Source organism: Brassica napus, chromosome A1, assembly GCF_020379485.1.
Source record: "Brassica napus cultivar Da-Ae chromosome A1, Da-Ae, whole genome shotgun sequence".
Lineage (NCBI taxonomy): Eukaryota > Viridiplantae > Streptophyta > Magnoliopsida > Brassicales > Brassicaceae > Brassica > Brassica napus.
The window spans coordinates 5094128-5110457 of NC_063434.1; the positions used below are offsets into that span (position 1 = coordinate 5094128).

The following is a 16330-nucleotide window of genomic DNA, read 5'->3' on the forward strand; positions in this document are numbered from 1 at the left end:
ATATTTATATGTTCATTAAACTACAAAGATTCTCATCATTCATAAATTAATTACTTTACTAACTACTCTACACATATTGAAGCGAATGTCATTATCATACATCATATATTAAAATTTGGTTGAATATCTTAGTTAGAATAAAAAGTAAAAAATTATATTTTAAAAACCTACGGTAGTAGACTGGATATTCTAGAGTTCTAGAGTTCAAAATAACGACAAATAAATATAATTATACTAATAAAACACAGATCATTTAATACGTAGAAACAAAAACTATAGTTAAAATATTAATATTTATTTTAATGATATATCATTTTGTTTTATGTCTTTGTTATTTATTATATTTATAATAGTTACACTACTAGCTTATTACATATACTTGCGTATTTTACAAAATTCATCAATAAACTTTTGTGCAGATATTTAATCCATTTTAATTGTTATATCTTTAAATTAAATTATATTTTTTTGTCTCATATTTGGATAACTTGTTAGATTATATTATAACACAGTTTTAGTATATTTTGTACTAGGTGTTCTGCCCGCACATGCGGGCATAGTATTCTTATAGATATTTATCTCTTTATAACTATTAAATCAAAACCAACATAATAAGTTATTAATTATGTTTTTAAAAAGATAAAACATTAAACTTTATATTTTATAGTAAAAAATATTATTTCAAATAGAAAAAAACATATTTAAGAATTATCTTATGTTTTAAAAATATATTTTTTTTTTGAGAATTTTATTATATTTATTTATAGTCAATTATCAAATATAACATATAAATAAAATATTATTATATATATTCGTTAGTTTTTATCAAAATATATATATGCTTATTGTTGTTTAAAATTTAAAAACATTCACATATATTTTCAGATAACAACAGAATATATCTAAAAATTATCTTATGTTTCAAAACATGTTTTTATTTTTGAAAATTTTATTATATTTATTTATAGTCAGTTATCTAATATAAATATTATAGTATTAATAGAAATTAGTTATTAATTATTTATAATATAGATAATTTTTATTATTATTAATTTTATCACTTATTTAACCAGATATATTTTAAATTCGTTTTTATTTTCGACTAATTTATATCATTTATTCATTAAGGGTATAAACGATTTATTATTAATTTTAATCACTTTTTTAGTCATATTGATTTGAAATTCGTTTTTATCTTTTGACTAATTTATATAATTATTCATTAAGGATATATGAGAATTATCTTTTTAGAAATTTAATATTATTAGTATAAAATTCGTTTTTAATTAAATTATTATATATAAAAATTTAGTAAGGATAACAACGACATTAACCAGTCTAACTTTTAACGTGAGAGCTCGATTCTCGTTAGTTTTTATCAAAATATATATATGCTTATTGTTGTTTAAAATTTAAAAACATTCACATATATTTTTAGAAAATATATATATATAACTATAAATTTTAAAATAAAATATTATTTTCAGATAACAACAAAATATATCTAAAAATTATCTTATGTTTCAAAACATGTTTTTATTTATGAAAATTTTATTATATTTATTTATAGTCAGTTATCTAATATAAATATTATAGTATTAATAGAAATTAGTTATTAATTACTTATATTATAGGTAATTCTTATTATTATTAATTCTATCACTTATTTAACCAGATATATTTTAAATTTGTTTTTATTTTCGACTAATTTATATCATTTATTCATTAAGGGTATAAACGATTTATTATTAATTTTTATCACTTTTTTAGTCAGATTGATTTGAAATTCGTTTTTATCTTTTGACTAATTTATATAATTATTCATTAAGGATATATGAGAATTATCTTTTTAGAAATTTAATATTATTAGTATAAAATTCATTTTAATTTAATTATTATATATAAAAATTTATTAAGGGTAACAACGACATTAACCAGTCTAACTTTTAACGTGAGAGCTCGATTCCGAAAATTTAACCAGTCTAGGTATTTTGCCCGCGATGCGTACTTAAACATTTTCATAATTTTTGAAAAGTTCTTTGTACACTATATTTATTAAATCTTAAAATAACTTAATATTATGTTTTTAATTATATAATTAAAAAATATTATTTGATTAGTATTTAATTATATAATTTATGTTTTAACTTTTTACTAAAATACTTTTTCAGATAACAATACAATATATATATAGAAATTATCTCTTTTTTTAATTATATTTTTAGATTTTGGATAATTCAATATTCTATTTTTAATTATATAATTAAGAATTTTATTTGATTAGTATTTACTATTTAGCTATATAATTCATATTTTTAACTTTTTACTAAAAGATTTTTTCAGATAACAATACAATATATACATAAATTATCTCCTTTTAAAAATATATTTTCAGATTTTGGATAATTCTTACTATTATTAATTTTAATTAATTATCTAATCAAATAAATTAAATTAAATTTTGTTTTTATTTTTGAATTTAGTTATACATTTTATTTATTAAGGGTATAAATGATATTAACCACTCTAACTTTTAACGTGAGAGCTCAATTACAAAAATTTACTTTGCAAATAATAGTATAGATTATCTAGCAAGTTTTTTTATCTAATGTTTTTCTTGAATTCATCACATTAATTTATGAATATACTATGGTCATGGTATAACAAGATTAACAAAGCTTAATAGTAAAATGATTAATATTACCTTATCATATATTATACATATAGATTTTGGTATAAATTTTAGTGACAATGAAAATAAATTTTATTCTCTCTAACCACTTTTACATGCATCATAATTTTATTTCATATTCGTCAAAATCTATTTTAGTTGATATATAATATAATATATATACATTAATAATCGTAAACTGATACATGAAATAATAATTTTTTTTATTCACAAGTAAAACTACAAAATAATTTTTGACATTGTTAAAAGTTTTTCAAACAACCATTTTAGATTTATTAACATATAATAGTATATTTTATTACAAATATTTAGATATTTAGTCTAATTAAATCAATTTAAATTTAATTAATAAAAATGTTTGGTATGTGTGTTTATTTAATTGATATATTGAAATATATCATCAAATTCGTATCTCTACCTACTTTTACTGAAGAAAGAAATATGATAAAAAATGAAGCTCTATAATCTCATAGTTAGTAACCATGTAGTTGTAAGTTGGTTGAAGAACAAACTGAATATTTAGCACTTTTTAAATTAGTAATAATTTGTAGTTCATGATTATGTATCTGACTTTTAATTTTTATTAATTTTGACCAAAACAATTAGCATAATTATTCTTGCGAGATCGTTTATTTTGCTACCATTCAAGTTAAAATCTAATATAATTCATATTTTTGGTCAAAAAATCCAATTAATTAATCTAGTGATCAAGTTAAAAAAAAATTGTTAGACATTGACGTTTGAGTATCCAATCAAATCATGTTCAAGTTTTTCCGAACATGAAATGTAGCTTCATTTGAATATTTTTAAATTTTGGTTTATACTTTTGGTTCGGATATAGCAATAGATTGAAAACTTTTTTAAGTCATTTATAGATTTGGGTCAGTTTCTGTTATCCATAAATTTTGTGAAATATTTAAAATCTACTGCTACAGTTATATCAATCGGAGTTGGACTAATGTTACAAAATTATTAACTAATCAGAAAAGATTACATAATGTAATTCAAACCTTACTAACATCAAATCCGTTGTAGTCTAGCTGGTCAGGATACTCGGCTCTCACCCGAGAGACCCGGGTTCGAGTCCCGGCAACGGAGTTTCTTTTTGTGAACAATTCCTTTATGGCGGGAAAATTGCTTTATGTTGATTAGGGTTCTACGAATCTCCTCCGTTCTGGTTTCTTTTCCCCCCTGCTGTGAAGAAGTTGCTGTATTGCGAAAGAGAAGATGTCGAAAGAGACGAAAGGTAACACTAGCAGAGCAGCGATGAACACCTATGGCGCTGGCTTGGAAGCAAACACACTAGCCATGCTTGATTCCACCGGCGCTAAGGACAATCGCGACGCTAACGAAGATCGTTCGTAATCTCAATACTCTTCTTCGTTTGTTCGTTTCCGATGAGTCTTTTGATAATCTTTGGATTGAAAACTCTTAGGTTTGCAGTACCTTGAAGCTGTTCGTGCCGCTTCACTTGTACCCGCAAATGGAATCCCTCCCACCAAGTAAGTATACTGTTTTGAGAACTTTTGAAGCTTTATGCCCCCAAAGTTTGAAGCTTTTGATCTGGGTTGTTCTTGATTTGTAGTAAAATGTACCAAGCGATGTTCCGGATACTGAGATTCGGAAGAACGTTAGAGCTCGTAGCAGCAAGTTTCCACCTTTTGACACAATTACATCAGGTAGTATACTCGATGAGAATCTTTATGCTTCAATTGGTTTTGCTTATATGCTGCTTCATGTTCTTGGAAGTACAGAGGTATCCTTGGGTTTATATATCTGATGGGAAACATGAGTTGGATATCGTTGACGAGGTACTTGTTTCAAATGTTTTCATCTGTTTTTGTTCATGGTGGAGATGGTTCATTGTCATGTGGTTTTGTTTGGCAGGCTTGGTCACCGTTTAACTTTGGGTCTGATGTTGATTCTGGTGAAAAGGATATATCAGTGAGAAGCTCATGTAAGGATGGTTGTCTCTTCTTTTGAGATAGCTTGTTGTTTTTTATGATTGATGGTTTTGTGATTGCAGTGTTTCAAGAACTGATACAAAACATGAACAAGGGAGTTGAAGAGTCAGAGGAATCAGATTTAAAGGTCTGTTCATTCGTTTGTACGTTAACTTAAGAAGTTTGCAGAGTTTCATATAGCTTGTTGATTCTTGCAGATCCTGGGAAACATGTTCTTGTTCAAGTATCTTGTTCACGTTCTTAAGTTAGATTTCACGCCCAGAAACCAAGTGTTTGAAGGTACAAAATGTTTATCTTCATAGTTTCACCGGAGTATCTTTATAGTCTGGTGATAGTTACATAAGCTTTGTCTCCTTTTGCGTTCCAGAAACCATGAACTGGAGTCTACTAAAAGAATCATCGCTGAATCTACTTCTGGTACATCCCATAATCAAATGGCTCCGAAACTAGTACAGTCACTTAATTTATCCGTGATGTAATGTGTATGTTTCCGCTTGTAGGCTTCAAGAAGAGTGAATTTCAAACTTCTAATGAAAGATTGTCTATCTACAATGTGTTCACCCTTTGATGCTGATGGAAAATCTACCAGTTTGGTTGAATTGCACAAGGGCATGCTTTCTGCTATGAAGGAACTTCTAGTAATGGTAAGTCGTTGGTTATCATCAGTATACATAGTTACTATTTTTGGAGTTCTTTTCTCTCACATGTTCTCTGCCTTGTTTAGATCATAGAGCTTGATGCATCAAAGAAGAAAGCTGACACAGAAGGCATTACCAATAGAGGAGATGGTGTAAGGTATTCACAAGAAGTTCAATTTCCGACAAAATCTCCCTCCTTTGTTCGTTTTTCTTGGCCATGCTCTTGATTGATATATTGATGCAGGACTCCTGCATTGGAGATCATAGTGGACGAGCTAACTTATGATGAATATCTACTGTCAAATTTTCTTCAGGTAAGATGGCTACTAACCACTCATGAAACTCTTGTGTTTGTTTATCTGCTTTATGGTTCTTGAGTGAGAGCTTCTCTTGCAGGTGTTCGATGATCCTAAATGGAAGCTAGAGATTGTCCTCCAGTATCTTACCAAATACATTCCTAAGGTTTTATTTACTTTTTGATCTTCTGGTTTATCTCGTTTTCTCCAACAAATGATGTTCAATCTCTTTCTGGTTGCAGCCTTCTGTTCGTACCCGAAGATCAAACACTCCTCAAGGAGAGGACTTGAAAACGCTTAATGGGATTTTGAAGACCTTTTCAAATGGCACAAATGCGAAAAATATCACTAAGAAGATAGGACCTGTCGTTGTTCAGATCCTCATTGGACATGGCTTTCTGGTAATAAACGATATCTTTGTTTCTCCTTTTCACATTCTCATAGCTTTTCTTTGCCTCCTCGTTCCTAAGTTGTCTAATCTATCTTCAGGCTCAGCTCACAATCTCTAACACTAATGAAGGCGAGTCTATAACAGAGATATGCAATAGCGTCATCGCTGCATTAACTAATCTAAAGCGAGTAGATCAGTAAGCTGCATTTCCTTACCCTTTACTCTCCTAGATATATAGCTTTTCTTCTCTTAGTTCAAATGTTTCTTGCAGGAAAATTGAGATTTTACCATTTGGAAAGGAGGTCTTGTTCACTGCTGAAATGGTTCTTAAGACAAAAGCTTGATGCATCTGGGAATCAAGATTTTAGCAACTCAAGAGGCTTTGCATTGTGCTAAAAACAAAGCAAAAACAAGTAGCGTAGGACTTAAAGAGTTACAGTTTTCAATGAACTATGAATGTTTTCACATGAATGTATATTCTGTCATATTTCAGCAAAAAAAAGACAAGTTGACTGATCTTCTTATGATTCTGTGGATGCCTTGGTCTCATTCCTGAAACAAATAAATACTTGCTTTAATTAACAAATCAATGCCTTTTTTTAAGTGTCTGCAAGCAAAGATATGTTCTTACTTGGAGGATTGGGGTGACTCGAGCTGCATAGTGACTGGACCGTCGTTTACAAGATTAACCTTATAACCAATAGAACTCTATTTAATCATAATGAACTAAATAAAGCATGTCTATCGATGGAAGGATTCATCTCTTACCTTCATCATAGCTCCAAACACACCATCTGTTGAAAAAAGTGAGTAATCATTTCAGTCAAGAAAGTTGTGATCAAACAACAAGAGCTTTTACAATGTTTTTATACCTTTCACAGCATCAGGCTTATATGCTTTCTGGAATCTCTCGACCAAAGAAGCGTAGAAAGGTTTCGCCTTCTCAGGCGGCATAGCGACGTGAAAATCAGGTTTGTTACCTTTCATGAAGCCGTACAATGTAAACTGACTAACTGAAATTAAACAAACGATCCAATCATCAGAGAAAACGAAGGAGATGAACACGTTTAGAAAGCTGAAGCTTTATTTTTTTAATTACCAAGTAAAACTCCATAACCCCTCTGCATTACCTGCATAACACATCCCCAAACTTTGTATAAACCCTATTGCAAAAAGGGATTTAAACAGAAAGAGACAAAATTTGTTGATAGACCTTACGTTTTGGTCCCATCCTCTACCAGTGCTTTCATTAGTGAACAACCTCATGTTTAAAACTTTCCGACATCTACAAAAAAAAGAAAAGGTTTTAACTTTTCAGACAATTGTAGAATAAAGACTTTGTCTGTAAACAAGCATTACATGTAATCAGCATCAGCATCTGTATCTGATTCATGGATTCCGATTAAGACCAAGAGACCTGGCCCAATCTCCGACACGATTCTACCATCCACCTGTCGATATCTCCCAGATCAAACAAAGGGGCCAGATCATATTGACGACCGAGAGAGAGTATAACAAAAGACTGACCGTGACGGAGGAAGATGAGACTCTCTGGATAACAGCTCTCATTGCTCTAATCTGAAAATTTCTACGGCAAAGTTGCAGACTTTGATGGCTGCGATTGCGGCGGAAGAGAAAAGGTGAGAGCTTGTTGCGGAGTAGAGTGGTGTGGGAAGACGGAAACGCAGAGGAAGCAAGACAATAGTTCATTTTGTTTTTCCTTCTCTCTCGTTGAATGGATAGCCGAAGTAAACCGAACATAATTGACTATTCCAAAATTGTAAATCAAACCAAAATTAATTTGTCACAATTCAAATTGAACCAAAATAAAACTAAACCGAAACTAATTGACCAGAAGGTATTAGATCGCTGTCGCCGAGACTTTCCTCCGCCGTAGGAAAAGCCTTTATAAATTACACTGAAACAACCAACCCGAAGAGAAAGCAAAAAAAGATGGCGTTTTGGAAGCCAGGAACGGAGAAGCCAAGCTTCGTCGAGGATGAAGAAGGAGGCATAGTGCTCATGTCCAACAATCTCTCATCCTCTTCTTCTTCTAGGTATGGTTGCTACTCTCTCTCTCTCTCTCTCTCTCTGTTACTTGTTCAGGGAATGATTGTGTGCTTTATGTTCGAGATTTGCAGTTTTGGGTATGCGAATATAGAGAAGCAGAGGCAGAGATTGCCAGTGTACAAGTACAGGACTGAGATTCTGTATTTGGTGGAGAATCACGCTACCACCATCATCGTTGGTGAGACGGGAAGTGGCAAAACCACCCAGATTCCTCAGGTTTTCTTTCTTCGTTCTTCTTCGTTTTTGGAGGAAAGCACCCAGCTTTTGCTAGTTTCATGATTCTTTAAACCAATATGCATATTTGCATTGTTAGCTAGAGAAGCATAGAACTTACTCTTATCTTGCAGTATTTAAGCTCAGTAGCTCTTAGGGAAGTTGGAGATATATGAGAAATTATCAGTTCAATCACTAGCAAGATCGTCTTGTTTCTTGCCAACAAGTTTATTTATGTAAACGCTTTTTCTATACTGTTTTTTCAGTATCTTAAAGAAGCTGGATGGGCTGAAGGAGGTCGAGTTATTGCTTGCACACAGCCAAGGCGTTTAGCTGTCCAGGTTTGTTTTGTTTTCTCTCCCTCCATTAGACCTTACAGAGAGAGTTTGAAGATTGGTGTCTCAGCTCAAGTTTGGAAGTTTCGTGCTTGATCACATATACCCCTTTTTTTTGTGTATTGCTTAGTCGGTGTCTGCGAGGGTGGCAGACGAGATTGGGGTGAAACTTGGGGATGAAGTTGGCTACACTATTCGATTTGAAGATCATACAACTTCAGTGAGACTCTTTCTTTCACACTCTTGTGCTTTTTTTTTGTTAACTTATGGTTTGATGATGCCGGACAAACTGTTTCGCTTTGTTACAACAGGGTGTGACTAGTGTGAAATTTCTCACCGATGGAGTACTTATCCGAGAGATGATGGAGGATCCTCTCTTGACAAAGTATAGGTAATGGTTTCGCTCCACAGCATAGTCTCGTTCGGTTATGATTTATTTTGTAAAGTAGTCTTTGTAAACCTTCTTTTATTTGTCATTGTATAGTGTTATAATGGTAGATGAAGCTCATGAGAGATCTATCTCAACCGACATTTTACTAGGACTCTTAAAAAAGGTAAAGCATTCAGACATAGACTTCATTAGGTCATCCCTTTTAGTTTACAGTTTACTTTGCTCAATTACACTGAAAATTTTAATCGCAGATACAACGTCGTCGTCCTGAGCTGCGTCTTATTATCTCATCAGCCACAATCGAAGCAAAAGCAATGTTCAATTTCTTCAATACCAGGTTCTGATCTTATCCAATGGTTATAGTTTTTTTTGTTCCTGAAGTCTCGGGGATCTTGGAATCACTTGTACACTAGATTCTTAAACACTATGTAAAATTAAACAGTAAAAAACGCCAAGCGCCAGAAGGTAGTGCCCAAGGACCAAACTTGGAACCTGCAATCTTATCTGTCGAGGTATATTGTAACTCTTAGCTTTCTTTAGAGCATTCTCTCATAACCCTTTTTTCCCTGCTTTATTTAGAGAGTTTTGTTCTGTTGGTGAAATGTTCTCAGGGCAGAGGCTTCAGTGTAAAAATTCACTATGTTGAGGAGCCTGTTTCAGATTATATTAGATCGGTTGTTTCAACGATTTTGTTGATTAACGAACGGGTATTTTGATTTGTTTTTATAAACATCCCTATTATGATATATTCCTTTCCTTGTGCTGTTATCTTTAAACTGTCTCTTGTTATGTTCAGGAGCCACCTGGGGATGTTCTTGTATTTCTGACAGGTCAAGATGATATTGAAACTACTATTAAACTTCTTGCAGAAGAAGCTCATAGCAATCAAAAGAATTCTTCAGGTATATGAAAAATGTTTATACATATAAATGAATATTGTCAATCAACTTTAGCATTTACCTTTTGCAACATTGTATAAGTCGTATCTATTTTCAGGACTGCTCCCTCTGCCACTATATTCAGGACTTTCACGAACAGAACAGGTTGGTTTTTGTTGCGTTGCTCTAGACAAGCTCAACCATACTTCTAAGAGTTAAATTCTGTAAAACTAAAACCACGAAATGTTGCTCTTTCTTTCAGGAACTGATCTTTACTCCTACTCCCAGAGGAAAAAGAAAAGTTATACTCTCAACAAATATTGCCGAAACATCTTTGACTCTGGAGGCAAGGCTTCTTTGTTACTATTATTTTGTTGCAAATCTCGTGGACAAAACATATGTTTTCAAATTCAAATTTTGCTGAAACATCTGAGAATAACTTTTTCTGACGTTTCTTTACTCAGGGAGTTGTCTATGTGATTGATAGTGGTTTCTCAAAGCAGAAATTCTATAACCCGGTAAGTCCATCCCCATTTCTTTTGTTTACATCTATCCGCTGTTTGTAATATATATAGGGCATTTCGAAAACATCTTACATTTCTTACCCTCACAGATTTCAGATATCGAAAGTCTTGTGGTGGCACCAATATCCAAAGCATCTGCTAGACAAAGGTCTGGTAGGGCTGGGCGAGTTCGGCCTGGAAAGTGTTACAGGTACATTCATGTTCTTGTATAAAAGTGGCGTACTTATGTCTGATTTGTGACGTTACTTCAGTTCAAGTTGTAACGACTGTTGTTATTATCCCTCATTTCTTTCTATTATAACAGTTTATGGTTTAACTAGGCGGGTTATATATTGACATTGATCATCTTTTTGGTAACTAGGCTTTACACCGAAGATTATTTTCTCAAGGAAATGCCTGGAGAAGGCATACCGGAGATGCAGAGGTCGAATCTTGTTTCAACTGTGATACAGGTACAAAACTTGCTCAGCTCGAAGTGCCTTAAATAAAACCATAAACTTTGTTTGATCATTTCAAAGAATTTTTTTCTTTTCCAATAAGTAAATCCCCAAACACTCTTCTAGAATTTTCAAGCTCTGTTGATTTTTTTTTTCTCAGCTAAAAGCTTTGGGCATAGATAATATATTGGGTTTCGATTGGCCTTCACCTCCATCCCCACAAGCAATGATACGGGCACTTGAAGTACTTTATTCACTTCAAATCCTCGATGATGATGCAAAACTCACTTCTCCAACAGGATTCCAAGTAGCTGAACTTCCACTGGTACTTTTGCTTCCTAACCTTGAGTTACTTATTTTCCATTGCATTTTCAACTGCATTATTACAAGTCTCATTTCCGTCATTTTTGTTAGGACCCAATGATATCAAAAATGATCTTAGCTTCAAATGAGCTTGGTTGTTCAGATGAGATCATTACAATCGCTGCAGTTCTGTCTATCCAAGTAAACCCCTTTTCCTCTGCTAAAAGTTGTCTCTTTAAATTCTAAGGAACATATTTCAAACTTCTTAGGAATTGCTTTCTATCTGAACTTTGAGATTTGAAACTAAATGGATACAACCTTGATTATATTTGTATGCAGTCTGTTTGGGTCATTGCCAGGGGAGTACAGAAAGAACAAGATGAAGCAAAACTGAGATTTGCTGCTGCAGAGGTATATATTGCTCTAAAACTTTGAGCTAACTATATCTCTAAAAATACTTTTTTTACAGTAAAACCTTTCTTGTCTATTCAGGGTGACCATGTCACATTTTTGAATGTATACAAAGGGTTCCTTGAGTCGAAAAAGTCTTCACAGTGGTGCTACAAGAATTTCCTCAACTATCAATCCATGGTACGTATATACTAACAGAACTGACAGTTAGACTTTAGTTTCCGTTCCCCCATTCTAATTTCTTTTTTGTTTCCTTTCGCAGAAGAAAGTGGTTGAAATCAGGGATCAACTCAAACGGATTGCTCGGAGATTAGGCATCACCCTGAAATCATGTGAAGGAGACATAGATGTAAGAAACTCTACCATCTTGGCTCCAATTGGTAAATAGCTTGCAGGTTTTTTAATATTACATCATATGTTATGTTTCAGGCTGTGAGAAAAGCAGTGACTGCAGGGTTTTTCGCCAATGCATGCCGCTTAGAAGTAAGTAACTGATTTTTACTTCTCTGTTTATGTACATCGTTTTCAGTTTTATAGAGAGATTAAATTTTCATTTTTTTATTTGTTATGATGTTTTAGCCACACAGCAATGGAGTATTCAAGACCATTAGAGGCTCTGAAGAAGTTTATATCCACCCATCGTCCGTATTGTTCAGGTTAGTAGTCTCTTGTTGCTATGGATTTAGCAAAAATCTCAATAACATCAAAAAGTTTGGATATTTTTCTTTTGAATGTGAAAGCTCATTTGGTGTGTAATTATTGTTTTATACAATCATCAGGGTGAATCCGAAATGGGTGGTTTACCAGTCCATTGTCTCAACAGAGCGTCAATACATGCGGAATGTCGTCACCATCAATCCTTCTTGGCTGACAGAAGCTGCTCCACACTTTTACCAGAACCGCCAAAACAATATCTCCTTGTAATCACCAAGATAACACCTTCAGTTCAAGACAGTGATAAAAGTTGTTCCTGACAACGTTTCATGATAGGTTCCTAGGCTAATACAATGCAAGAATGTTTTGGAAATGCAAGAGAAAAGCATGTTATTGTTTGTTTGAACAACTGTATTCAATCAACTTAATGCAGAGAACATTGTTTGAAAACTATACTCAATGAAGAAAGCATAGAATCAGATTTGCCTGTTTATAGTTTCTGGTTCTTCTCACAGTTTACAAAAGCTTAAGAAAATGTCAACAGAATCTGATCTCCGTATTCAGCTGAAAACCTCAGCGAACTTCTCAGAAACCAGAACTCCTGAATCAATAGACTCCAAAGGATCCTTCCTGAGACGGTGCCTCAAGCAGTTAGGGATAACGGTTGCAACATCATCTGCAGTCACTCTATCTTTTCCCTTGAGAGCTGCAAGTGCCTTCGCTGCTCTGTTAGTCACAATGTCTCCTCTCAACCCATCAACATTGAGCTCCGAACACACCTTAGAGATCTTCACCTTCAACTCCCTATCAATCTGAACAGAGGAAAGATTGCTTCTAGCATTTGAAATCTGGTCTTGAAGCTTGTCCTGCTCCGTCTTGTAAGTCTCACGGAAATCCTGAGGGTTACTATCAAACCGAGCTCTCTCTTCCACAATCTTGACGCGTAGATCAGCATCTCTAACCGTCCCTACTTGCGCATGCATACCGAACCGATCAAGAAGCTGAGGCCTAAGCTCTCCTTCCTCAGGATTCCCAGAACCAATCAAGATAAACCTCGCCGGGTGAGAAATCGAAATCCCTTCTCTCTCAACCGTGTTCCAACCAGAAGCAGCTGAATCAAGAAGCACATCAACCAAATGATCATCCAAGAGATTGACTTCATCAACGTAGAGTATCCCTCTATTAGCTTTAGCCAACAAGCCAGGCTCAAAGGCCTTCACACCTTCAGTTAAAGCCTTTTCGATATCGATAGTTCCACAAACTCTATCTTCAGTTGCACCTAAAGGAAGATCAACCATGTTGATCTTGGTCGCAACAACAGGAACCTGCTCTCCTCTTTCCACTCTCTCTCTCACCTCAACACCCATGAACTCAGGATCTAAAGGGTCAGAGTTGTAAGGGTCACCTGCAACCACCTTAATCTCGGGTAAAAGATCGACCAAGGACCTGACAGTTGTGGACTTCCCGGTTCCTCTGTCTCCCATTATCATCACACCACCGATCTTGGGATCAATCACGTTCAACAAGAGACATAGCTTCATCTCATCTTGTCCTACAATAGCTGCAAAGGGGTAAACAGGCCTCGCACTCTTCTTTGAATCGAACTTCCCTACCTAAAAACCCAAAAACCACCATTACACAACATAAAAAACCAAACAGCAATCATATGTTCTTAACTCTTTGTAAAATCAAGTGAAGTCTGAAACTTTATCATAAAGTTGGAAGTTGTACTTGTTCAGTGGAGTTGATTTCTGTGGCTACATTCACAACTGAGAGATGGTGACGAGACCTGTTCTTCTTTGGCCTTATTTGGATTCCTGCGTTTAGCTTTCCTCCACAGATCTTCCCTGTAAACAAGAACTTGGCTGTTCAGTTTCACTAAAAGTTTGGAATTGAGAAAACAGTAGGGATTAAGGTTTGGAGAGATTGTTCAGTTACCTGGCTTGAAGCAAATGGGAGAGATCGAAGGTGTTGAGGAAGAAGAAGAGAGGGAATGAGAAGCACAGATTGCTGAAGAAGAAGTTCCCAGAAGAGACGCCATTTTTTTTTGTGTGAGCTTTGCTGCTTGCTTCACTAGCTTCTTATTGGCTTTTCTTTTGTTTTTCTCTGTTTGAGAGATTATGGTTGTGTTTGGTGCTTGTGGTCAGGATAAGGAGATGGATTTCCTCCTCTATCTTCCTCCTTTTTAATGTTTTTTTTTTAATTTCATTTTAATTTTTTTTGAAGAAACAAATTATTAAATCACTTAGACATAAAAAGAACAATTTCTCAATTTTGATATATATATTTAAAAAGAAAAAGACTATAATAGCATTAAACCAAGTTTTTGTCCAAAGTAGCACTCAAGGCTCAAAGTCACAAAAATAAGTTTTATTAAAGAGGTAAATATACATTTATACCCCTTGGGTTAATTAATCCAAACTTTAGGGTTTAGAGTTAAGGAGTGGAGTTTTGGAATTAGGATTTAAAATTTTATAAAAAATAAAGACTAAAATAAAAAATAAAAATTTTAAAAACAGTTTGAAAAAGTATTTTTAAATTATAAAAAGAAAATTTGAAAAAAATTTCAAAAAAAATTCAAAAAAAAAAAATTTCAAAAAAAAATTTATAAAAATTTCGAATCTGAAAACATATAATCTGAAACTATAAAAAAAATTATTTTTTTTTAATTTTTTTTATTTTTTGAATTTTATTTATTTTTATTTATTTTTGTTTGTTTATTTAATTTTAAACCAAGGGTATTAGAGATATTTTACACTTTAATGAATGTCATTTTTGTGACTTTCTCCTTTTAGTGCTATTTTTGAGACATAAACTTTAAAAGGTGCTATTATTGACAATTGCCCTTTTTCTAACTATATAAATACTTTACATAATTTAAATAAGAGAAAAAGACTAAAATAGCACTAACCAAGTTTTTGTTCCCAAAATAGCACTCAAGGTTAAAAGTCACAAAAATAGATTTCATTAAAGAGGTAATATACACTTATACCCCTTGGGTTATTAATCCAAACCTTAGGGTTTAGAGTTAAGGGGTGGGGTTTTGGAATTAGGGTTTAAAATTTTATAAAAAATAAATTCTAAAATAAAAAAATAAAAATTTTAAAAACAGTTTCAAAAAGTATTTTTAAATTATAAAAAGAAAATTTGAAAAAAAAAAAAATTTTGAAAAAAAAAATTTTGAAAAAAAATATTATAAAAATTTTGAATCTGAAAACATATAATCTGAAACTATAAAAAAAAAATTTCTTTTTTTTCATTTTTTTATTTTTATTTTATTTATTTTTATTTATTTTTGTTTGCTTATTTAATTTTAAACCAAGGGTATTATGGATATTTTACCCTTTAATGAATGTCATTTTTGTGACTTTCTCCTTCTAGTGCTATTTTTGAGACATAAACTTCAAAATGTGCTATTATTGACAATTGCCCTTTAAATAAACTCATTTATTATTTTCTCATGATATATTATATAATTACTGTAACAATAAATCTCCATGAATATATAACAGATTATTCAAACATATTTACACATAACGTGAACATTACCATGTATAGTTTCATTAATAGTATAAATTTTTTTAATGGTTTAGTTATGTTAAATAGATATATAATTTGTATTTTAAAAATTTAAGTACTCATTTGGTTTTTAGTTCGGTTTCTATTTTTTGATTCCAAAGATATATATAATATGCTTAGTTATTTATGAAATTCAGCTTAATTTTGGATTTTTTTCCAATTTGGTACGGTTCAGTGCACTCGGATAAATGTACACAAACCTACATCATCTTATATAGAAATATATAAAAATAAATAATTTAATTTTAAAATAAAAAAAAAAGCGCGGATCAAAATCTAGTTTAAACATTAATATATTATTGATTTTGTAAAACATGTGATATATTTTGGATAGTTTTCCAAAATAATATATTAATGTGATGTTTCTATCTAGCAAAATTTTAACGAAAAAAAAGAAAATAATATCAAAAACTAAAGATTTGATATCTATATTTTTCGTAAGTTTAAAATTGTAATGTATAATTTTGAGAACAAAAAAAAATAAGAAATTTGCATGCACCACGTGTTTAACCAGTGAAAAATCGGAACAGGATACTTAGTGTGCGTGACCACCA

The 16330-nt window shown here is 32.2% G+C and overlaps 4 protein-coding genes and 1 non-coding gene across 5 annotated transcripts; 3 read left to right on the forward strand and 2 right to left on the reverse strand.

Moving 5' to 3' along the window:
* Positions 1-3717: 3717 nt before the first annotated feature.
* TRNAE-CUC lies at positions 3718-3790 on the forward strand. Its single transcript has one exon. It is a non-coding gene; the product is annotated as a tRNA-Glu (tRNA).
* On the forward strand, positions 3753-6501 carry LOC106429843 (negative regulator of systemic acquired resistance SNI1-like). Its single transcript, XM_013870642.3, has 15 exons — positions 3753-4049; positions 4128-4194; positions 4278-4371; positions 4447-4503; positions 4580-4649; positions 4719-4783; positions 4854-4935; positions 5024-5073; positions 5157-5300; positions 5381-5451; positions 5539-5608; positions 5691-5756; positions 5833-5991; positions 6080-6177; positions 6253-6501. The coding sequence occupies exons 1-15, from the start codon at positions 3920-3922 to the stop codon at positions 6323-6325; spliced, it is 1296 nt and encodes a 431-aa protein (XP_013726096.1). The 5' UTR covers positions 3753-3919; the 3' UTR covers positions 6326-6501.
* On the reverse strand, positions 6332-7722 carry LOC106430178 (D-aminoacyl-tRNA deacylase-like). Its single transcript, XM_013870974.3, has 8 exons — positions 7509-7722; positions 7341-7432; positions 7200-7266; positions 7081-7111; positions 6854-6994; positions 6750-6775; positions 6613-6671; positions 6332-6533 (listed from the first exon to the last, which is right to left on the reverse strand). Exons 1-8 carry the CDS (start codon positions 7689-7691, stop codon positions 6503-6505), a joined length of 630 nt encoding a protein of 209 aa, XP_013726428.1. The 5' UTR covers positions 7692-7722; the 3' UTR covers positions 6332-6502.
* A 139-nt stretch (positions 7723-7861) lies between these two features.
* LOC106357504 (probable pre-mRNA-splicing factor ATP-dependent RNA helicase DEAH9) lies at positions 7862-12692 on the forward strand. Its single transcript, XM_048782374.1, has 23 exons — positions 7862-8038; positions 8123-8267; positions 8531-8605; positions 8730-8819; positions 8911-8990; positions 9084-9153; positions 9242-9327; positions 9433-9502; positions 9602-9697; positions 9787-9892; positions 9987-10033; positions 10131-10214; positions 10333-10386; positions 10482-10582; positions 10754-10844; positions 10990-11154; positions 11244-11333; positions 11472-11543; positions 11625-11723; positions 11806-11892; positions 11973-12026; positions 12123-12199; positions 12323-12692. Exons 1-23 carry the CDS (start codon positions 7935-7937, stop codon positions 12465-12467), a joined length of 2088 nt encoding a protein of 695 aa, XP_048638331.1. The 5' UTR covers positions 7862-7934; the 3' UTR covers positions 12468-12692.
* Positions 12591-14392, reverse strand: LOC106424974 (magnesium-chelatase subunit ChlI-1, chloroplastic-like). The gene is made up of 3 exons (XM_013865743.3): positions 14136-14392; positions 13929-14044; positions 12591-13810 (listed from the first exon to the last, which is right to left on the reverse strand). Exons 1-3 carry the CDS (start codon positions 14236-14238, stop codon positions 12758-12760), a joined length of 1272 nt encoding a protein of 423 aa, XP_013721197.1. The 5' UTR covers positions 14239-14392; the 3' UTR covers positions 12591-12757.
* Between the last annotated feature and the right edge of the window lie 1938 nt (positions 14393-16330).

Excerpts from the sequence above, each read along its gene's own strand:
- LOC106429843 (XM_013870642.3), top strand. The coding sequence starts at position 3,920 with ATGTCGAAAGAGACGAAAGGTAACACTAGCAGAGCAGCGATGAACACC. Across the intron at positions 4,050-4,127 it reads TCGCGACGCTAACGAAGATC|GTTTGCAGTACCTTGAAGCT; the intron begins GTTCGTAATCTC and ends GAAAACTCTTAG. Across the intron at positions 4,195-4,277 it reads AATGGAATCCCTCCCACCAA|TAAAATGTACCAAGCGATGT; the intron begins GTAAGTATACTG and ends CTTGATTTGTAG.
- LOC106430178 (XM_013870974.3), bottom strand. The coding sequence starts at position 7,691 with ATGAACTATTGTCTTGCTTCCTCTGCGTTTCCGTCTTCCCACACCACT. Across the intron at positions 7,433-7,508 it reads TCTCATCTTCCTCCGTCACG|GTGGATGGTAGAATCGTGTC; the intron begins GTCAGTCTTTTG and ends AGATATCGACAG. Across the intron at positions 6,776-6,853 it reads TAAGCCTGATGCTGTGAAAG|ATGGTGTGTTTGGAGCTATG; the intron begins GTATAAAAACAT and ends TTTTTTCAACAG.
- LOC106357504 (XM_048782374.1), top strand. The coding sequence starts at position 7,935 with ATGGCGTTTTGGAAGCCAGGAACGGAGAAGCCAAGCTTCGTCGAGGAT. Across the intron at positions 8,991-9,083 it reads CCTCTCTTGACAAAGTATAG|TGTTATAATGGTAGATGAAG; the intron begins GTAATGGTTTCG and ends GTCATTGTATAG. Across the intron at positions 11,334-11,471 it reads CTGCAGTTCTGTCTATCCAA|TCTGTTTGGGTCATTGCCAG; the intron begins GTAAACCCCTTT and ends ATTTGTATGCAG.
- LOC106424974 (XM_013865743.3), bottom strand. The coding sequence starts at position 14,238 with ATGGCGTCTCTTCTGGGAACTTCTTCTTCAGCAATCTGTGCTTCTCAT. Across the intron at positions 14,045-14,135 it reads TCCCATTTGCTTCAAGCCAG|GGAAGATCTGTGGAGGAAAG; the intron begins GTAACTGAACAA and ends TCTTGTTTACAG. Across the intron at positions 13,811-13,928 it reads AAATCAACTCCACTGAACAA|GTAGGGAAGTTCGATTCAAA; the intron begins GTACAACTTCCA and ends TTGGGTTTTTAG.